The sequence below is a fragment of the Megascapheus bottae genome, chromosome 3 (assembly GCF_031878675.1).
Source record: "Megascapheus bottae isolate mThoBot1 chromosome 3, mThoBot2.hap1, whole genome shotgun sequence".
Taxonomy (NCBI): Eukaryota; Metazoa; Chordata; class Mammalia; order Rodentia; family Geomyidae; genus Megascapheus; species Megascapheus bottae.
In genome coordinates, this window is record NC_143511.1 from 85,573,740 (window position 1) to 85,595,713 (window position 21,974).

The following is a 21,974-nucleotide window of genomic DNA, read 5'->3' on the forward strand; positions in this document are numbered from 1 at the left end:
ATTTCCTAATGTAGTGCCTTTTCGCTATCATTTTACATAGTAGATATTGATGTTAGATATCACTCTGCTTAGATAAATAGTGATATTATGGCAATAAATTAATTCTAGGTTAATTAGTAGGGCCATCCTGCTTACATTTAGCGTATTTGCAAGCTAATCAGAGTATGTAGCCAGGCACCAGTGGCTCATTCCTATAATCTTAGCTATTCCGGAGGGTAAGATCTAAGCATCATGGTTCAACGCCAGTCTAGGCAAGAAAGTCCAAGAGACCCTCATCTCCATTTAATCATCAAAAAGACAGAAGTAGAGCTGTGATTCAAGTGGTAGAGCACTTGGCCAAAAAAATAAATAAATAACCAAGTTCACATAATACTCTCTAATTGGAAATCAGAAAATGGCTTGAAGGTTAGGAGGAGGACTAGATTCCTTAGGGTAGTTCCCACTGAGACAGGACATTAACCATGCCTCCCAACCTCCAAGCTGACCATCCTCTCAGAGGAGCGAGCTGCCCTTCTGGAGCTGTGGGAATTGCGCCGGCAGCAGTACGAGCAGTGCATGGACTTGCAGCTCTTCTACCGTGACACCGAGCAGGTGGACAACTGGATGAGCAAACAGGAGGTAAAGCTGGTATCTTGCTGAACTAGGATTGGGGAGGGAGAAACCTGGCCTATTCCCCACTTCTTGAATGACTTGTTAATTTAGTTTCAGGAAGTCAAAGCCAATTTAGCTCTGAATCAAGCAAAGGAGGGGAAAACTGAATAGTCTTCTATCTATTCCCCTCACTGTTAAGATGAAAATGCCCCAGATTATCACATTTGTGGGGGTAACATCTTCTTTCTTCTTCTTTACCAGTCCTGTGCTTGAACTCAGGCCCTGGGCTCTGTCCCTGAGCTTCTTTTGCTCAAAGCTAGCACTCTACTTCTTGAGCCACTTCCAGCTTAATTCTGTTTAGGTGGTACTAGGGAATCAAAGCCAGGGCTTTATGCATGCTAGGCAAGTGCTCTACCACTAAGCCATAGTCCTAGCCCAGCAAAATTTTCTTTTCGTAAATTGATTTTTAAAAACAGAATTTATGGGGCCGGGAGTTTGGCCTAGTGGTTAAAGTGCTTGCCTAGCATGCACGAAGACCCGGGTTAGATTCCTTGGTACCACATACATAGATAAAAGCCGGAAATGGTGCTGAGGCTCAAGTGGTAGAGTGCTAGCCTTGAGAAAGTCCAAGGACAGCACTCAGGCCCTGAGCTCAAGCCCAGGACTGGCAAAAAAAAAAAAAAACAGAATTTATGTCGGGTGTTGTGGCTCACGCCTATCATCCTAGCTACACAGTAGGCTAAGATCTAAGGATCTTGGTTCAAAGCCAGCCTGGGCACTAAAGTCCATGACACTGTTACGAACAATTAACCATTAGAAAGCTGGAAGTGGCGCTGTGGCTCAAGGGGTAGGGTGATAGGCTTGAGCTGAAGAGCTCACAGATAAGGCCCAGCCCAGCATTCAAGCCGCACGACCAGCAAAAAAAGAAATATAATTTATCATTATGTGTATTCTGAATCCAAGAGAAATAGAGCTATTTGACAGCTAGATGCAGTGAGGCATGACTGACTCCAGCACTTGAGAGGCTGAGGTATGATGACAAGTTTGAAGCTAGCCCCAACTACATAGTCTGTCTCATTAAAAAAATGTTCCACAGCTGGGTGTGGTAGCTCACGCCTATAATCCTAGCTACTCAGGAAACTGAGATCTGAGGATCCAGTTTCAAAACCAGCTCAGGCAGGATTTGAGATTCGTATCTCCAATTAATCACCAGAAAACTGGAGGTGGAACCGTGGCTCCAATGGCCCAGTGGTAGCATTGAGCAAAAAAGCTCAGAAACACCACCTTGGCCCTGAGTTCAATCCCCATGACTGACAAAAAAAAGTTCCAGGGCCAAGAGTGTGGTCTAGTAGAGTGCTTGCTTAGCATGCACCAAGCCCTGGGTTTGATTCCTCAGTACCAGATACATAGAAAAAGCCAGAAATGGTGCTGTGGCTCAAGCGTAGAGTGCTAGCCTTGAGAAAACTCAAGGACAGTGCCCTGAGTTCAAGCCCCAAGACTGGCTTAATAAATAAATAGACATTCCAGTAAAATATTGAACAATCATTTCCCAGTGTATCTAGATTAATTTTAACTGAATCACAAAGAACTTTTAGACTTTCTAGAAGAGATATCAGAAGTTCAAAAGTGTAGAATTTCTGTGTTTTGATCCACTTATCCTTTGCTTTTGAGTCATACAAGATCAAAGAACAGTATGATTTTGCCTGTTTGGTTTCCTTTCATAGGCATTCCTGCTGAATGAAGACTTGGGCGATTCCTTGGACAGTGTGGAAGCACTTCTCAAGAAGCATGAAGACTTTGAGAAGTCCCTCAGTGCCCAGGAGGAAAAGATCACGGTAAAAGCTTCCAGTCATCTGATCCTTGCAGTAAGCAAGAATCCCAGTTTCCAAGCAAGTCAAATGAAAACCTTGCAGGGTGCATGCCTTTCAGTGGTGACATGACATATTGGCACAGACCTAACATGGCTGAACCATTCACAACTTGCTGCATAGCTTCCTCCAAATTGAGATGTACATTTTTTTTTTTTTAAACAGTCAAGTCACAGAGCTTGAACTCTGGGCCTGGGCGTCATTCTTGAGCTCTTCAGCTCAAGGCCACCGCCCTATCTCTTGAGCCACAGTGCCACTGCCGATTTTCTAATGGTTAAATGGAGATAAGAGTCTCATGGACTTTAGTGCCCAGGCTGGCTGTGAACCAAGATCCTCATATCAGCCTCCTGAGTAGCTAGGATGACAGGCGTGAGCCACCACGCTGGCTGAGATGTAATTTTAAGTAGAAGTTATGTAACATACTGTTCCCATTGAAATACACCTTACAGCTGGGTGCTGGTGGCACATACCCGTCATCCTAGCTACTCAGGAGGCTAAGATCTGGGGATCACAGTTCAAAGTCAGCCCAGGCAGGAAAATCTGTGCATCTTCAATCAGAAAAACCTGGAAGTGGTAAAGTGTTCATAGCCTTGAGCAAAAGAAGCTCAGGGACAGTGCCCAGGCCCAGAGTTCAAGACCGGCAAAAAACAAAACAACCACAAAACACTAAGAATCAGAAGGTGATGGCCTATTTTTGGCACTTATCAGAAGCTTGTATTGCAGATCATGTTCCAGTGGAACTAACACAGTATTTATTATTTTGTTGAACAAAATCTTCTCAAGAATCATGAGGACTCCGAGAAGGCCCTTAAGGAACTGTCATTGTCAGCTGTAATGTGCAGATCTTGACCATGTTGAGGCTTCAAATACAGTTTATTTTTCCTTCAGGGCAACAGTTCCTTTTCACCAGAGGCCAGGGAGGGAAATAGTACTTACTCAAAACTGTTGTCTTCTTTCCTAGGCACTGGATGAGTTTGCAACCAAGCTAATCCAGAACAACCACTACGCAATGGAAGATGTGGCCACTCGCCGAGATGCTGTAAGTACCCCAGATTTTTTTCTGTTCCTTCCTTACTGTCCATCAGTGTTCCTTGCTGCAGATGTGTCTTTTAGTTGAATACCTCTCGTAGACTAAGAAGTAGAGATTCACAGTGATCCTGTCTTTGCAGCTGCTGAGCCGCCGCAATGCCCTTCATGAGCGAGCCATGCACCGCAGAGCCCAGCTGGCTGATTCCTTCCATCTCCAACAGTTTTTCCGTGATTCTGATGAGCTCAAGAGTTGGGTCAATGAGAAGATGAAAACTGCCACTGATGAGGCTTATAAAGTAATATATGGTTAACATAGCACTTTAGTAATACACCAAACCCAGCTCTCACAAGCCAGTTGGATTCCACAAACCACACTGATGTAACCCCATATAGAGTTTTGTATGAAGGTGATGGGAAGTAATATAGAGTATTTAGGTGTCTTCTCCTTTCATTGGCAGGACCCATCCAACTTGCAGGGAAAAGTACAAAAGCATCAGGCTTTTGAAGCTGAGCTCTCAGCAAACCAGAGCCGAATTGACGCCTTGGAGAAAGCTGGGCAGAAGCTCATAGACGTCAACCACTATGCCAAGGATGAAGTAGCAGCTCGTATGAATGAGGTCATCAGTTTGTGGAAGAAGCTTCTGGAGGCCACGGAACTCAAAGGTAGGAGGAAATGGATGCTGATAGGAATGTTTGGAGAGTTAAATCTGCTTGGGTAAGTGTTGTAGGACATTCTCCACCCAGAAATAGTGGTCTGATCACTTTGAGAGTGAATTGGGCCTCCCCTGAAGTGAAAATCAAAATTTAGCCATGAGCCAAGGGCTTTAATAACTTGAAATGTAGGTGAGACTGCTTCCACACAGCTTCTAGTTTGGCTTCTAGATGGTAGTGTGAAGGCTGTACATTGGGTTTTCTTTGCCTTGTGGTAAAAGAAAAGAACTAACCAAAATCCTTTACCTGTCTTCCTTCACTAGGAGAACGTGGTTCATTGCTGTATTAGTGGAAGAATCATGTTAACTGATAGAAACTTTCTTTCCTGCCAGGAATAAAGCTCCGTGAAGCTAACCAGCAACAACAATTTAATCGCAATGTTGAGGACATTGAATTGTGGCTGTATGAAGTAGAAGGTCACTTGGCTTCAGATGATTATGGCAAAGACCTTACCAATGTCCAGAACCTCCAGAAGAAGCACGCCCTGCTGGAAGCCGATGTGGCTGCTCACCAGGTGGAGTTTGAATTGGGATCTGTGTTTGGGCAAGTGAATGCAGAATGACAGGCAGGAGGAAGTAGGGAGCTGTCTTAGAGACCCCTATTTGCTTTTACTCATATTAACTTTTCTTCCCTCAGCTTTCTGGGGGCTGAGTGTGACAGAATTCCACCCCGAGTAGTACCCCAGAAATGTGTAGAGCAGAGTTGCTTGGTCTTGGTTTAGGCTCTCAAGGCCTTGTTCTTTCCTGTTCTCAGGATCGAATTGATGGCATCACCATTCAGGCCCGCCAGTTCCAAGATGCTGGCCATTTTGATGCTGAAAACATCAAGAAGAAGCAGGAGGCACTTGTGGCTCGCTATGAGGCTCTTAAAGAACCCATGGTTGCCCGGAAGCAGAAGCTGGCAGATTCTCTGCGCTTACAGCAGCTCTTCCGGGATGTGGAAGATGAAGAGACGTGGATTCGAGAGAAGGAACCCATTGCCGCATCTACCAACAGAGGTCAGTCTGCCTTCACCAGGTGGGAAACCAGCTGAAAAAGGGCCATGGCATCATAGCATAAAGGGGACAGAGTGAGGTTAGGTTTCTTGCTGGAGCCCTGATGGTTGCTGACTGTGCGTGGCAGCTCAGTGTTGACTTCGATGGATGATGAGGGAGTGGTTTCTGCTTTCAGGCAAGGATTTGATAGGAGTCCAGAATTTACTAAAGAAACATCAAGCTTTACAAGCAGAAGTTGCAGGACATGAACCTCGAATCAAAGCAGTGACGCAGAAAGGAAATGCCATGGTGGAGGAAGGTGAGTGATTATCCTCAGTGAGTGGGGCTTGACTTTGCTCATCACCTCTCCCTTGCATTGCTTAAGTACATGGCCTTGGGCACAGCAGACTGGGGTGGGGGCAAGCCCCGTTCCCATCCATCCATTGTATAATTGTGACTAGGCCGGACTTTACTGAGGCTTCATGTCTCATTTACAAAATGCAGCACATCTCCTGACGTGATTGTGAGGGTTACAGGACTGAGAAAGTACCTGCACATGGCATATTCAGAATGGAGAACCATGGTACTGCTGTCATTTATGATTTCCTGATTAGAGTGACACTACACCAGTGTAGGAGGCCTGCTTCTAGATACTGGATAGAGCCATGGCTGGAGGAAGCAAAAGAAGAGGCAACCATTAAAGGGTTGGATCAGAGCAGCTCATTAGAAATGGAATTGTGACAAGGCATGGCTTCCCAAAATGTAGTAACGAAAGTGCTGTGGTGGCAGGCAGCGGGTCAGGTGACCTGAGCGGCCGTACGGAGGACTTAGGCTCCCTTGACTTGCCCTCCATGTCCCTGCTGCCATGGCTAGTCAGGGGATCCAGCAGCTGCTGCAGGCCGAGAAACATGCCACTGACAAGATGTCCGAGGCCCACAAGCAAAAGAACCGAAGGCTGAAGCAAACCAAAGAAGCCCAGGCTAAAATTGAACAGCACCGCCTGCAGATGAAAAGAGTTCAAGGCCAAGGAAGCTATGGCACTGGGATTCCATGGCAGTTGCAGCAGCAAGGTGGAGAAGGAGACCAAGGAAAAGATGACCATCCTCCAGACCTACTCCCGGCAGAACAGGGAGGAAGTTCTGGAAAACCTCTTGGCTTTTGTGTACTTCAGCCAGCCAGAAATCCACGAGAACTACTGCATCAATGGATAGGACAAGACAAGCGCCTTTCCATGGGTCGGTGTGGAAAAGGCCCACCCTCATGGACTGTGGAGTGCTAGCACAGCTCAGCTGTGTTCTGTGAAACACATTGACTTATTTGAGTACTGTAGTAGGTCCCTTCACTTTTTGCAGAGTAGCCAGTCTACCTTCTTTGTATACATTGAGTATTTATCCAAAGGTTTATCTTTATAACTCGTATTTCTTAGGAATCTAATGAATGAATATATCTTGTCTTGTTTTCCTATGCCTTTCAACTCAAGAAACCTGTTAATGTCACCTTTTTCTTCTTAGATCTTGATAGGATCAAACAAAAAAATTACAATTCTTTGAAGAAAGAAAGGGATTAAGTAAAAGTGCTGTGGCTGTAGAAGCCTCTCCAGCATATCTGTGCACTGTCTGCCATCCTCTCTGCTCCAGGCCACTTTGCTGCAGAGGACGTGAAGGCTAAGCTCAATGAGCTGAACCAGAAGTGGGAGGCGCTGAAAGCCAAAGCATCTCAGCGTAGGCAGGACCTGGAGGACTCTCTGCAGGCCCAGCAGTACTTTGCTGATGCCAACGAGGCTGAGTCCTGGATGCGAGAGAAGGAGCCCATCGTGGGCAGCACTGACTACGGGAAAGATGAGGACTCCGCTGAGGTAACCTGGAGCTCCTGTTGCATTTTCCAGGAAAATGGGCCAGGATGTAGAGGGAAGCAAGTTAGGAGAAATGACAACAAAAGGTGTGGTACCGCAATGATTTTCTTTACTTTTTTTTGTTGGTGCTGGGGTTAGAACGTGGGCTACTTGATAGATTGGCCATGAGCCATTCCTCCAGCACTTTTTTGCTTAGTGTCAAATTGGATTCTGTGTTTTTTCCCAGGCTGCTTAGTGAGTACCCTATTTGCCCCTCCCACATGACTGGAGTCACAGGCCACCACCATTCCTGGAGTCTTGGTTGAAATGGGTTCTCACTTACTTTTTGCTCTGACTAGGACTGGGATCCTCCCAATCTCCCTGCACCCTTCTGCTATTGTTTTTGACTCTTTTCATTCATTCATTGTTTCATGAGTGAACCTAGAGCCTTTCACATACTAGTCAGATGCTCCACTACTAAGCTATACCCTAGCTGCTCCGTTGCTTTTTAAGGTACAGCTTTTGGTTGAAATGCTCAGGAGGTGGCCTATTATCTTCACTTAGTTGGTAATTTCATTGATTTCTAAAAATTTTTGTTGGTGCTTTCTTTGGATGACCTTATCTAGATTTAGAATGGGGTATTCAAGTGTCCCACTATTATTGTGCTGCGGTATGTCAACACTTTATTTATTTATTTTTACCAGTCCTCGGGCTTGAACTCAGGGCCTGCTGCTATTCTTGGACACTTTTTGCTCAAGGCTAGTGCTCTGCCACTTGAGCCACAGCACCACTTCTGGCTTTTTCTGAGTATGTGGTACCGAGGAATCGAACCCAGAGCTTCATGCATGCTAGGCAAACACTCTACCACAAGGCTATGTTCCTGGCCCCAAATTTTGTTTTGTTACTATTTTTTTTTTTTTTTTTTGCCAATCCTGAGGCTTGAACTCAGGGCTTGAGCACTATCTTTGGGGTTTGTGTGAGTGAGAACTCTTTGTGCAGGGTTCTATGTATGCTTGTGTTTCAGGCTCTGCTGAAGAAACATGAAGCTTTAATGTCAGATCTCAGTGCCTATGGCAGCAGCATCCAGGCTTTACGAGAGCAGGCTCAGTCGTGCCGGGTAAGTGATGCAGCTATGCCAGGTTCCTTGGTGAATGGAGTGGGGGGCAGAGAAAGTTATGGGGCCAGATACTGCCAGGAGATACTACTGCTTTAGTCACCATACTTGGGACACAAAAACAAAGGTTTACAGTGAGACAGTTGAAATTTTTGTAAACATACCTGTCACTTCATTAGTGTTTTTGGTGAACTGTCCTGCATGTGTTTTTGGCAAAGTTGGTGCAGCTCTTGGGGTTGGACTTCGTTGTGGTGCAGATAACATGCTGTAGATGTTCTTTAACCATCTTGCCTTTCCTTTGGATTGTAGCAACAAGTGGCTCCAATGGATGATGAGACTGGGAAGGAGCTGGTCCTGGCTCTCTATGACTATCAGGAGAAGAGTCCTCGGGAGGTCACCATGAAAAAAGGAGATATCCTCACTTTGCTCAATAGCACTAACAAGGCAAGGCATAGAAAGAGGCGGGTGCCTTTGACCTCCACACTGCCAAGTGTGTTCTGCTGGGGTCCTTGAAATGGTTGAATGTGGATAGGAGGGTTTCCAGTCTTAATCTTTGTATCTACTGCTGATCATGATTAAGAAGGTTCTAGATCTATCCTCCTGAATGTGTCTGCAGGTAGTGCAGAGAACTATCCTCTGAGAAATAGTTTCTACTTAAGCATCTGTAGGTAGATTTCTTTCCCTTTGAGCTTGGTCTTCTCTTTTGTAACTTGCACCTGTTAGTTGTGGTTGTGGTGTTTGTGCTACTGAGGCTAGAACCTCATGTATGCTAGAGAAGTGCTCCATCATAAGCTGCTTCTTCAGCTCCTCTTCCCAGCTATTAATCTAGACCATGCAGCAGGGTCTCAGCCTGACAGAAAGTTGAAGATAGCTCTGATAGCACCATGTAGGCTCGTCCTCTCTGGCTCATCAGCTTTTCTTCCTTGACCCATACAGGTGTTTTTTGTTTGTTTGGGGGGGGTTGCTTTTTGGAGTTTTATTGGGGGAGGGGAGGTGGGTGCTTGTCCTGGAGCTTGAACTTGGGGGTCTGTGCATTGTCCTTGAGTTTTTTTTGCTCAGAGCTTGCACTGTCACTTGTCACAGCTCCACCTTTAACTTTTCTTATGCTTTTGTTGTTGTTGGTGGTGGTGGTGGTGATGGTGGTGATTATGTGGCTTGAACTCAGGGCCTGGCTGTCTCTGGGCTTTTGCACTCAAGGCTAGTGCTCTACCATTTTGAGCCTCGCACCATTTCTGGCTGTCTAGTGGATAATTAGAGATAAGAATCTCATGGACTTTATTGCCTTGGCTGGCTTTGAATCACAATCTTCAGATCTTGCCTCCTGATTAGCTAGGGTTACAGGCATAAGCCCCTGACACCCAGCCCCATAAAAGTTTGACAGGCTGCAAAGGAAGGCCCAGGTCTTCTGCATGTTTCCAGGTAGTGGGTACATTACTTCTTGAACATTGATAATCCTCCCATGTTTTTCTCCTACTTTTTCTCCTCCCCACCCTCTGTTGAGACTCTTGTCTCCAATTAACTACCTAGATACAGAAGTGGAGATGTGGCTCAAAAATGGTAGAGACATGCGTCCACAAATACATAGGCATGTGTGTGGATTCTGCTTTTCTCTGAAAAGGATCTACTTTGAATCCTCTCTCCTCCCTTAGGACTGGTGGAAAGTGGAAGTGAATGATCGTCAGGGTTTTGTGCCTGCTGCTTATGTGAAGAAGCTAGATCCCGCCCAGTCAGCTTCGAGGGAGAACCTTCTGGAGGAGCAAGGCAGCATCGCGCTTCGACAAGAGCAGATTGACAACCAGTAAGGGGCACACAGTCAACACAAAGGACCAGGCATTATGTGGGGCTTAGTCTGACTCCTAGCCAAGGTGTAGTCAGTATCCTGAGGCATCTGGAGTCCTTCTGCCCACCTCTTGCTCTCCAAGTCACTTTTAACTCACTGATCTCTCTGAGGCCAAATTCTTTAATCTCCTTTGTTTTGTTTTCCCAGTATTTCCGAGTTTCTTTTTCTAAACCACGTTTTCCTAATCACTTAACTTTTGTCTTATGGTTCAAGATGCCTTCAGAAATTGGGTTTCCAGATTTTTTTCCCCTCAGCTGTGCTCCCTTTGGCTGGCTATTTAGACAGCTTCTCTCTGCTATGGCTTTGTGTTCTGAGAGTATTTATTTTTAATCAAAAGCTGTCTTCCTTTGTTATAGCTGATCCCCTATAAAGACCTACATCTCTGTTGGTGTGTATCTTACCCCCCAAAGGAAATCATTGGCTTTGGATACTTAGGAAATAACCAGAAAATGTATTTCCACCAGAGTTTAGAATAATGGAACTTTTTTGACCTTAGTGATCCTTAAAATGACTGAAGTCACTTGTGTATTTCTAGATTCTCTTACTATTGAGACAAGAAGGGGACATTTGGCTTTCTGTTCTTAATCAGAGGCTTGAGTCATGAATATGAGAGTGAAAATAATGGAATCCATGACTAAATTTGTTATTGGCAATCAGGAAAATTTCCTTCCAAGTCCATCATCCCCCCGTGATCCTGCTCTATGAGGTTAACTATGTTTGTAGTACAGGAAAAACCTATCTTTGAAATGGCAGACTTATCAGGAAAGTGAAGGTAACTAACTCTTTCATTTAACTTTCCTGCTGTGCCTTCACTATGATTCATTCATGGTCTAGATTGCGTCTAAGAGCTTCCGAATGACTCCTCAATTTTCCTCCTTTAACCGTCACCATCATGGCACCTGGTGGAGCTGCCGCTTGTCATTCCCATGGATTAATCCCACTAATTTATGCATGCTTTTGCTGTACCCTCTGTGCAGGACACGCATAACTAAGGAGGCCGGCAGTGTATCTCTGCGTATGAAACAGGTGGAAGAACTGTGAGTAGGCTGAGAGCCTCGTGAGCATCCCATGTACACCTGTCCACTCTCCTTCTGCCACTTCTCTTCAAGGCATCATTCATTTAATAAAGAGGAGGTGGTGGGAGGGCAGGGCGCATCCATGCAGCAGCTTCGCTGGCGAGGGAGGGCACAGTGGAGCTGTGACCGTGATGGCCCGTGACCACTGCTCTGATGGTTGCTTCCTTGTGCAGCTTTGTGTTCACAGTGGTGTCGGTTTCCCTCTGTTGGTTTTGTGGCAGAGCAGCCGCTGTCAGCAGCAAATGTGAGGCCAGTTCGGTGCTGTCTGGTAGGAAGGGAATGAAACACCTTTTAGAGTGTTCTTGACTCGTTGCAGTCTTTTGTTTGCAAAGTTTAGGATTAATGGTGATTTTGGATTTTTCTTTTTGGTTTAGTTTCTTAAGTTTGACGTATTTATATCTTTTGTGTTTTAGTCATAGAATATTCTTGGATTCTTAAGTCTTCTAGATAATGAAATCTTAACCCTTCCATAATGAAATTATGTGGACATTACACTCTACCTTTCCTTTCAAAATTGCCACAACTTTCTAAAAAACGACAAATGTATTGCTGTACTCACGGCTTACTGATCCAGAGATACAGCATCCTATCGCAGGCCATTTCAGGCTTATTACACCTTCCCCCACACGGGGACTGCTCAGAAAATTACAAAAGACAAGGGATGCATACATACACATCGTGCAAATTCATTTCATCTCTCAGCTGTAATCAGTTGCAAGAACACTCTGTTTCTGTGCTAAGTGCGTGTGGTTGCCATGTTGCAAATGCAAAATTGACCTGAGGATGAGTACGTGTTGCTCTTGTAGCTCCCGGTTCTGAACTGTATATTTGTGCTTATTCCTAAGGCTGGAAGTTGGGTATCGGATCCTTGTGTTCATATTCTGAGCCTTGGTTGCTAGGGCACCATCATTATACACTCATGCCCTGGAAGACACCTTGGAGAAGCGTAGCAGTTGTCTTTGTGTTAACAGCCATAGGTAGCTAACCACTTTCCTTCCCTCTCTTGTCACCTCTTGACCTACATCAGGTACCATTCTCTGCTGGAACTGGGCGAGAAGCGTAAAGGCATGTTGGAGAAAAGTTGCAAGAAGTTTATGTTGTTTCGTGAAGCGAATGAGCTACAGCAGTGGATCAATGAGAAGGAGGCTGCTCTGACAAGTGAGGAGGTCGGGGCTGACTTGGAGCAGGTGGAGGTGTTGCAGAAGAAGTTTGATGACTTCCAGAAGGTAAGGGAAGCTAAAAAAAAAACAAAACAAAAACCTGCTTACAGACAGTTCTGTTTTGTTTCGATTTTTGGTCAGTCATAGGGCATGAACTTAGGACCTGGGCACTGTTCCTGAACTTTTTTTTTTGACAATCCTGGGACTTGAACTGAGTCTGGGCACTGTCCTTGGACACTTTTTGCTCAAGGCTAGCACTCTGCCACTTGAGCCATAGCACCACTTCCAGCTTTTTCTGAGTAGGTAGTACCGAGGAATCGAACCCAGGGCTTTGTGCATGCTAGGCAAGCACTAGGCTACCACTAGGCTACAATTCTGCCCCCACACTGACCTCTTTTGCTCAAGGCTAGTGCTCTACCACTTTGAGCCATAGAGCCATTTCCGGTTTTCTGGTAGTTAATTGAAGATAAGAGTTTCACCGGGACTTTTCTGCCTGGGCTGGCTTTGAACCCTAATCCTAAGATCTCAGCCTTCTGAGTAATAGTAAGGATCTGAGCTATTGGTACCCAATGCCCTGGGGCTTGAACTCAGCCTCGGTGCTGATCCTGAGCTTCTTTGGCTCAAGATTAGTGCTCTAGCACTTGAGCCACAGCATCACTTCTAGATTTTTCTGTGTAGCTTACTACAGATAAGAGTTTCACTGGACTTTCTTGCCCGGTCTCTGTTTCAAGTCATGATCCTCAGATCTCAGTCTCCTGAGTACCTAGGATTACATTCGTATGCTACCAGCACCTGGCTGTCATTTTATTGTACTAAAATTCACATAACAAAGATAACTGTTTCGAAATGTACATTACAGTGGCATTTAATACATTAATAGTGTTGTGTGTAAGTCCAAGGTGTTTTCTAAGCAGTTACTGTTTTTTTTGTTTTTGTTTTTGCCAGTCCTGGGCTTGAGCTCAGGGCCTGAGCGCTGTCCTTGGGCTTCTTTCTCAAGGCTAGAGCTCTACCACTCGATCCTCAGCACCACTTCCAGCTTTTTTGTATGTATGTGGTATCAAGGAATCGAACCCAGGTCTTCCTGCATGCCAGGCAAGCACTTTAACCACTAGGCCAAACTCCCGGCCTGAGCAGTTACTGTTTTGAACTCAGGACCTTGTGCCTGTTAGATAGGCACTCTACTACTCGAACCACACTTCCTGCCTTAAAAAAGTGCTTTTCAATGATCTATATCTGACTAGCGTAAGGGTTCTTTGCCTATGGTTAAATGAAGGAAATTTGAGTGAGACTACTTTCAGTATTCCATTATTTTCTCATTTCCTTGCTATTAGGATTTCCTGATCTAGACCATAGATGTACAGAGAGACAGTTCATGTGACGCCTGAGAGCAGATCTCCATGTGCTCACACCATTGCTTCTGAGTGTCTACACTTCCTCTCCCTCCAGTTGCTCTTGCAGTGTAGTTATTGAAGCTTTTGTTTTAAAGGATCTAAAGGCCAACGAGTCCCGGCTAAAGGACATCAACAAAGTGGCTGAAGACCTGGAGTCTGAAGGTCTGATGGCGGAGGAGGTGCAGGCTGTGCAACAGCAGGTGAGCAGGACTTCATTGATCAGGGATCTGCTTTGTTCTTTTGTGTGTCCAGCTTAGCCGCACAACACCATTTCAGAGTACAGAATTGTGACCTCTAGTCTTCCATGTGCCCTCAGCCATTTTAGCTCCTTGGACTAGTATCCCTTCCCTTTCATCCAGTGGAAGGTTCCAGTGTTCTCCCTAAGCCCATTAAATGCTGTGAGAGTTGTTAAGTGCTCATTTCTTGAACGCAAATCCATGAGTTCTATAAATAATTGAAAGGTTTCAAACATTAACACTTCGCAAGTTCAACTAGCATGAACATCTTCTGTAAATCTCTCCAACATTTCCTGGTCTCTCAGTACTCTGTGTTCTAAGATGCATCTATTTTCTCTGATGCTAAAGCTGTTCTGCCTCTTTTGCAGGAGATGTACAGCACAATGCCCAAGGTAAGTTGCAGGGGCTCCATGTGGAAGGGATTTCTTGTCTTTGTGTGCCAGTACTAGGCTTGAATCAGCTCAGCAGCATCTCAGAGGTTTTGTTTTTGTTTTTGTTTTTCAATTCCTGGAACTTGAACTCTGGGCCTAGGCACTGTCCCCATGTTTCTTTTGTTCACGGCTAGCACTCTACCACTTGAGCCACAATGCCACTTCTGGATTTTTCTGTTTATCTGCTACTAAGGAATCAAAACCAGGACTTCAAACATGCTAGGCAAGCACTATACCACTAAGCCACATTCCCAGCCCCACTTCTGGTTTTTTGAGTGGCTAATTAGATAATAGTCTTACGGGAACTTTTCTGCCCGTGCTGGTTTCAAACCGTGATCCTCAGATCTCAGCTTCCTGAGTAGCTAGGATTATGGGCATGAACTAACAATACCCGGCTCACGTTTTCTTATTAAATCTCATTGGCTCCTCTGATGAATAAAATTCTGGAATTTTTCTGTCTGTATCATTCCTCTCAAGCAACCTTGAGTTTGTTCTAGTCAGCTGTAAGTCACCGCAGTGTGACAGTGTTCAGTTTGTCTGGGAGCGCCGCTGGTCACACCACTCACTGATGTGATGCAGTGGCTTCTGCTCTCCTGTCTGACCTCATCCTTCTTTGAATAGGATGAAGCAGATTCCAAGACAGCCTCTCCATGGAAGGTAAGGACTGCTGCCTTATTCTGAGTGTTTAGCTTGTCCTGAGCCTTTGGTCATCCCTAGACTTGTTTAGGCTGGCTTCTCTTTACACTTTGTATTCTATTTTCTCTCAGGGTATGAGATGTAGCACACAGAAACAAAGTGCATTTGTTCAGATCCTCAGGAGGGGAGGATTGTCAGTGTCAGAGCATCGCTTACAAGGCACCTTTTAATCAAGAACTGCCTTCATTGCAGACCAATGAATGATTCAAATAGGGTAAAGACTGAGCGTGTAAAGGAGAAAAATACTTGCAACAAATCAAAGTTGCTACAAGCTGGGTACCAGTGGCTCATCCCTGTAATCCTAGCTATTCTGGAGACTGAGAATTGAGGAGATCAGTTCAAAGCCAGCAAGCACAGGAAAGTCTTTAAGACTCTTATCTCCATTTAATTGTAGAAAGGCTAGAAGTAGAGCTATGATTCAAGTGGTAGAGCACCAGCCTTGAACAGAAAAAGCTAAGGGATAATGCCCAGGCCCCGAGTTAATGCCTCAGTACTTGCACCCAAAATAAATAAATAAACTGAGGTGTGGCTCAAGTGGTAGAGTACGTCATGAGTGAGAACAAGAAGCTCTGAGGTGAGGCCTCAATGTAGGCAAAAATATGCATCATATGCATAAAGTCAGCTTTTTGCTGGTTAATTGGATGGAAGAGTCTCTTAGATTACCATAGGCCGACTTCAAACTTCAATCCTCAGACCTCAGCCTCCTGAATAGGTATGATCCCCCAGTACGCAGTCCCAGATACCTTTGCAAACACCAACACCTCTTGATTTTTCTTTTCTTTTTTTTTTTTTTAACCAGTCTGGGGCTTGAACTAAGGGCCTGGACACTGTCCCTAAGCTTCTTTTGCTTAAGTCTAGTCCTCTACCACTTGAGCCACAGTGCCATTTCCAGCTTTTTCTGTTTATGTATGACTGAGGAATGGAATCTAGGGCTTCATGCATTTTAGGTAAGAACTCTTACCACTAAGCCATGTTCCTAGTCCCTTGCTTATTTTTTTTTAATTTTTATTTTATTTTATTTTATTTTTAGTAAAGAATTAATATAGAAGGAGGAAAGTCGGAAGAAATAGGAAGAAAATGATAAAATCATTTCCTGTACAGGAACTAGGAGTTTTTATAGACTGCCATGGACCTCCAGGCGACACATGGAATCAGTAGTTACTTTCACATAAATTGATGAACTCTGAGCTCCTGGGTGCTTTAAACTTGGGGAGATGTCTGCACTAAAGAGAAGACAGCAAATTCATGGCTTATTTTCCTCTAATAACAGTGCTCTTCCTGCAGGAGCAAGACAGAGTAGCATCCCACTCACTTCACCTCTGTTAACTAACTTAGGTGGATAAGAAAATGATCCTCGCTCCTAGTCTTTGAGCTGCTTTTTCTGTCCATCTAGCTAGTAGGTTGTCACTGCTTTCTGGTCAGACAATGTCAGATAAACCATTGGAGCTGGGTCTGAATGTGAATGTGGGCTCCTTTTTGTTTTTCTGGGTGGCTTATCCTTGGCTTAATTCCTCTCCTCCATATGTTGTCAGTTTGGTTGACCATCAAGTCCTAATCAGTAGCACTTGGAACTCAGATCTCTGTCTCTCAAGGTACAAATAGATGTCTCACTGATTTTCCCTGCTCTCCTTACAGTCTGCCCGTCTTATGGTTCACACTGTGGCCACCTTCAATTCCATCAAGGTAAGATGTGGAGCTACGTTTCCCTGATCTTCTTTCCTTCCACAGAGGAGCTCATGTCCGCATCAAATGGCAAGCTATGGCCAACTCCACTCTCCTCGATCTCTGGGAGACTTTCCCCTGAATGTCCTGGGTAAACAGCAGTCCTCTCATGCAAGGAGGCTTGGCCAGCTTTCCCAGTCCAGCCTCAGCAGTGCTGAGGAGTGCTGCTGGCCTTCCCCTGGCCGTCCACAAGAAAGCCGTGCCTGCCTTGCTTGCCAACTCGAGCACATGCCTGCACTCAACACAGATCTGCCCTGGCCTGAGCATGCAGCTGGGCCAGTGTTAGAAAGCAGATTCTTGGCATTTGTCCCCTCAGCAGTTGTTATAAAGTAGGTGCCACATACCAAGCACCAGGGTGGTTGAGAGTGAGGATAAGTTAGGCTCTCCTACTGCTTTCTGAGGGTGTTCCTCAGTCAGGCACTCAAGCCATCAGGTATGGCTGTTTTGTTTTTCAATTAATTATTTTCTTTTCAATTAATTTTACTTTTTTGTGGCTTGTGGAGCCTGGGCCCTGTCCCTGAGCTGTTCAGCTCAAGGTTAGTGCTCTACCACTTTGAGCCACAGTGCCACTACAGCTCCCTTCGATTCTGTGGAATGTTGCTCTACTGTATAAAGTAACTTAATCAAGCCATAGGGACCCTGGCACTTCCTGCAGTTTTGCCATTTTCCAATTCCTGGTGTGGGCTGACACTGCCGTCCTCTTGCAGGAGTTGAATGAGCGTTGGCGGTCCCTGCAGCAACTGGCTGAGGAACGAAGCCAGCTCCTGGGCAGTGCTCATGAAGTCCAGAGGTTCCACAGGTGAGGGGCCCACCCCAGGCTGAGGCTGGGAGTAGTGAGGACTGTTTACCCACACTAATGGCCCTAACTTGCTGACCAGGATCTCAGCCTAACAGCTGGGTCTTGCTAATCTTGACTGTCACCTAAGCTACACCTGACACAGGGTTGATACTACTGTAGACAAACTTTTGTCTTTCCCTCTCTACAACTCTGGGTAGCCATCAGCAGGTACTGCTGAAGGCATTTTCCTGGTGGCTTTGGGCACCTGTACTTGGTGGCTATTGATTTGCATATGTCTTATGCAGAGATGCTGACGAAACCAAAGAATGGATCGAGGAAAAGAACCAGGCTCTGAACACAGACAATTACGGCCATGATCTTGCCAGTGTCCAGGCCCTGCAGCGCAAGCATGAGGGCTTTGAGAGGGACCTGGCAGCTCTCGGTGACAAGGTACTAGAGGCCGGGGCAGAGTGAAGCCTTCGTTTCTACTGAGCAGAGCTCCCTGGTTTCGGCTTTCTCACCACTTCCTTTCTGTAGGTAAACTCCCTCGGGGAGACGGCCCAGCGCCTGATCCAGTCTCACCCAGAGTCCGCAGAGGACCTGAAGGAGAAGTGTACCGAGTTAAACCAGGCCTGGACCAGCCTGGGGAAGCGGGCAGACCAGCGCAAGGCCAAGCTGGGCGATTCCCATGACCTGCAGCGCTTTCTTAGTGACTTCCGGTAAAAATGAATGTGGTTTGGATCTGTAGTGTAGAACCTTTGTAGTGGTTGTTTTATTGTAAAACTAATGCCTGGTCAATATAAAATACTCAGACTAGGGCCAGGAGTTTAGCATAGTGGTAGAGTGCCTGCCTAACATGCGCAAAGCCCTGGGTTTGATTCCTCTGTAGCACATACATAGAAAAGGCCAGAAGTGGTGCTGTGCCACAAATGGTAGAGCCTTGAGGAAAGGACAGTGCTTAGGCCCTGAGTTCAGTCCCCAGGATGGGCAAAAAAAAAAAAATGCTGAGACTACTGAGTGTTAAAACATCTAAGATACAAGTATTCTCCTTCCTGCAATGTGTGTACTTGCACATGTGTGTACACATGGGACCCACACTGATCTCCTTTCAATGTACATATATACACATGTGTATGTATACACAGGCCCACACTGACTTGAAGTATGTGTATGTATACACGTTACACAGGCCCACACTGACCTAATGGCATGTTTTCCCTAGATTTATTTTTCATTTACTGCAATTATACTTGTCTTTCCATTTACTTTTGTTGTTTTGTCCATCTTGGGGCTTGAACTCTGGGCCTGGGTTCTGCAGCTCAAGGCCACCACTCTACACCTTGAGCCACAGCTCTACTTCTAGTTTTCTGGTGGTTAATTGGAAATAAGAGTCTCACGGTCTTTAGGGTCTAACTTTAGTACCTGGGCTGGTTTGAACCTGATCCTCAGATCTCAGCTTCCTGAGTAGGATTATAGGCGTGAGCCACCCCCTCCTGGCTTCTTCCCTTTTTTTTTTTTTGCTTATAAAACTTTGAAGGCACTAGGTACCAGTGGCTTGCACCTGTACCAGTGCATGGTTAATATTACATAGTCTCATTAAACCTGGACCAGTCACCTTCCATCTGAGTCTGTGTCCTTCATAATACATTTTAGAGTTTCAGGCCAGTTGTCCTGCCCAATGTCCCCTCATCTGGTGACTCAGTTTAATGTCTGCATGGCAGTCACAGAGTTATCAAAAATTTAGGCATAATGATTACTTCTTTTAGAACCTATTATTCTGTGGGTTAAAGATCTTACAAAACTCAGCCAGATGCAGTGGCTTACACCTGTAAACCTACTCAGAAGGCTCAGATCTGAAGATGGCAGTTCAAAGTCAACTCGGGCACTAAAGTCCATGAGACTCTTATCTCCATTTAACCACTAGAAAACCAGAAATGGCACTGTTACTCAAGTGGTAGAAAGGTAACCTTGAGCTGAAGAGCTTAGGGAAAGCACCCAGGCCCAGAGTTCAAGCCCCACTACCAACAACAAAAGAGTCAACTAAACAAGACCCAACCCCATTTGAAAAATGACTAGATAACTTAGCTGCCTCTTGCAGCAAAACTGGCCATGAGTTTGTTTTCCTAGGCAGAAAGCCTGCTTGCCAGGTAGCATATAAATGCTGGTCTTCTGTTGATCTTGTTTCCAGGGATCTCATGTCTTGGATCAATGGAATACGGGGACTGGTATCCTCCGATGAGCTAGCAAAGGATGTCACTGGAGCTGAAGCCTTGCTGGAGAGGCACCAGGTGGGTAGACCTCCTTGCCCCTACCCTTCATTGTCAGCCAGTGGTTGACACTAACATGGGCATCTTCTGCCAGTTACCTAATCCCTTCCCTCCTCTTGGCAGGAACACCGGACAGAAATTGATGCCAGGGCTGGCACTTTCCAGGCATTTGAGCAGTTTGGGCAGCAGCTGCTGGCTCATGGGCACTATGCCAGCCCAGAGATCAAGGAGAAACTTGATGTTCTTGATCAGGAGCGAACAGACCTGGAACAGGCCTGGGTGCAGCGCAGGATGATGCTGGACCAGTGCCTTGAACTGCAGGTACGTGTGCTTTTGAGTCCCAACCAGGATTTTCCATGCCAATGGCTCGGGCTTCTCACCTTCCAGTCTGTTCCGTCAGCTCTTTCATCGGGATTGTGAGCAAGCCGAGAACTGGATGGCTGCCCGCGAGGCCTTCCTCAACACCGAAGACAAAGGAGACTCATTGGACAGTGTGGAGGCACTGATTAAAAAACATGAGGACTTCGACAAAGCTATCAATGTCCAGGTGAGACCCTGTTCCTTGTAAACTTAGTTTGGATTTTTCCTGATTGACATCTGTATTTCTTTCCTAATTCTCATATCCTTTCTTAATGATTAGAGTAAATAATCAGTGACTTCTTTTCTCAGCTAGACAGCCTTGCCAATTTCCTCAAGGTAAAATACTTCATATGGGCTGAAAGTATAGCTCAGCAATAGAGCACTTGCCTGGGTTCCTAGCATCCCCCAAAAGAAGTAACAACTCAATATTGGCTACAAAAATAAGCGGTACAGTCACTATATATTTCCATGTAGTACATCCATTGTTAGAAAAGTACATGTACAGTGTAGTTTTGTTTTTAAATGTTAGGGGTAGAGTTCACTGGTAGAGCACTTGGCCTTCATCACTGTAATTCAGCCATTAATCAAAAGTAAATGTGGGGCTGGGAGTTTGGCCTAGTGGTTAAAGTGCTTGCCTAGCATGCATGAAGACCCGGGTTCGATTCCTCGGTACCACATACATAGAAAAAAGCCGGAAGTGGTTCTGAGGCTCAAGTGGTAGAGCTCTAGCCTTGAGAAAGTCCAAGGACAGTGCTCAGGCCCTGAGCTCAAGCCCAGGACTGGCAAAAAAAAAAAAAAAAAAAAGTAAATGTGAACTGGTGGCTCATACTTGTAATCTCTGCTACTCAGGAGGCTGAGTTCTAAGTTCTGAACCCAGCCCAGGCAGGAAAGTCTAGGAGACCCTTATCTCCAATTAACCACCAGAAAACTGAAGTGGTGCTGTGGTTCAAAGTGTTAGAGTGCTAGCCTTGAACAGAAAAAGCTCAGGCACAACACCCAGGCCCTGAGATCAAGCCCCAGGACTGTCCCAAAAAACCCAAACTAAATAGATGAGCAGTACACTGGTACCTCATGCCTGTAATCCTAGCTTCTCAGAAGCCCAGGATCTGAGGATCGTAGTTGAGAATCGGCCTGGGCAGGAATAGCCACGGAACTCCTATTACCAGTTACCACCAAAAGGTCAGAAGTGGGGCTGTCGTTCATAGCACCCAGGCTCCAGGTTCAAGCCCCAGGACCCACATGAAAAATAACCAAAAATAAATAAATAAATAAATAAGTAGGGGCTGGGAGAGTAGCCTAGTGGTAGATGCTTACCTAGCATGCTTGAAGCCCTGGGTTTGATTCCTTGGTACCACATACACACAAAAAGCGGGAAATGGTGCTGTAGCTCAAGAAGTAGAGCTCTAGCCTTGAGAAAGCCCTAAGGACAGTGCCCAGGCCCTGTACTCAAGCTCCAGGACTGGCCAAAAAAGTAATAGGTAGGTGGGAAGATAGATAAAATCTAAATGGCAGAGGACAAATTATTTCAAAGGAAAAATGTATGTGTCCGTAAGGGAACATGTGAACATAAAGAACAAACTATTAACTGATTTCTCAGCTGTTTTGTGGAGTCTGACAGTCTTTTTCTTGTTATGAAGTGTAATTTGTTCTGTGACTTCTGCTCGTGTCCAGCACCTGTCCACCTCCGGGTGACCTCAAGTCTGGAGTTAAACCGTACTCCTGAAATGATGAGAATCAAGCTCACTCCTGCTTCTAAAGTGTCGGTGTATTCTGATCCTGTCACCGGCTAGTTCCCAGTCACCCAAAATAACCAGTGTCTTCTGAAGACCAACAGTCTAAGAAGAGCCAGCTGCAGCCCATCTTAACCGTGTCTCTGTCTGTCTGTCTGTCTGTCTGTCCA

General features: G+C 45.5%; 1 protein-coding gene and 1 pseudogene across 2 annotated transcripts in view; both read left to right on the top strand.

The window, feature by feature from the left end:
• Positions 1–21,974, top strand: part of Sptan1 (spectrin alpha, non-erythrocytic 1) — a 67,544-nt gene that overhangs the window by 30,245 nt on the left and 15,325 nt on the right. For both annotated transcript variants that reach the window (XM_090330787.1, XM_090330788.1), the window contains exons 11-34: positions 481–618; positions 2,316–2,426; positions 3,421–3,498; positions 3,629–3,784; positions 3,947–4,151; positions 4,532–4,713; positions 4,953–5,196; positions 5,369–5,491; positions 6,810–7,027; positions 8,028–8,120; positions 8,427–8,561; positions 9,767–9,915; positions 10,935–10,994; positions 12,061–12,259; positions 13,680–13,784; positions 14,189–14,212; positions 14,873–14,908; positions 16,583–16,630; positions 17,377–17,468; positions 17,753–17,897; positions 17,985–18,166; positions 19,636–19,735; positions 19,838–20,035; positions 20,115–20,261. In XM_090330787.1, coding sequence (XP_090186913.1) covers positions 481–618; positions 2,316–2,426; positions 3,421–3,498; positions 3,629–3,784; positions 3,947–4,151; positions 4,532–4,713; positions 4,953–5,196; positions 5,369–5,491; positions 6,810–7,027; positions 8,028–8,120; positions 8,427–8,561; positions 9,767–9,915; positions 10,935–10,994; positions 12,061–12,259; positions 13,680–13,784; positions 14,189–14,212; positions 14,873–14,908; positions 16,583–16,630; positions 17,377–17,468; positions 17,753–17,897; positions 17,985–18,166; positions 19,636–19,735; positions 19,838–20,035; positions 20,115–20,261 — 3,168 coding nt within the window. The remainder of the gene's footprint in view (positions 1–480; positions 619–2,315; positions 2,427–3,420; positions 3,499–3,628; positions 3,785–3,946; positions 4,152–4,531; positions 4,714–4,952; positions 5,197–5,368; positions 5,492–6,809; positions 7,028–8,027; positions 8,121–8,426; positions 8,562–9,766; positions 9,916–10,934; positions 10,995–12,060; positions 12,260–13,679; positions 13,785–14,188; positions 14,213–14,872; positions 14,909–16,582; positions 16,631–17,376; positions 17,469–17,752; positions 17,898–17,984; positions 18,167–19,635; positions 19,736–19,837; positions 20,036–20,114; positions 20,262–21,974) is intronic.
• On the top strand, positions 6,038–6,383 carry LOC150066023 (V-type proton ATPase subunit G 1 pseudogene; annotated as a pseudogene).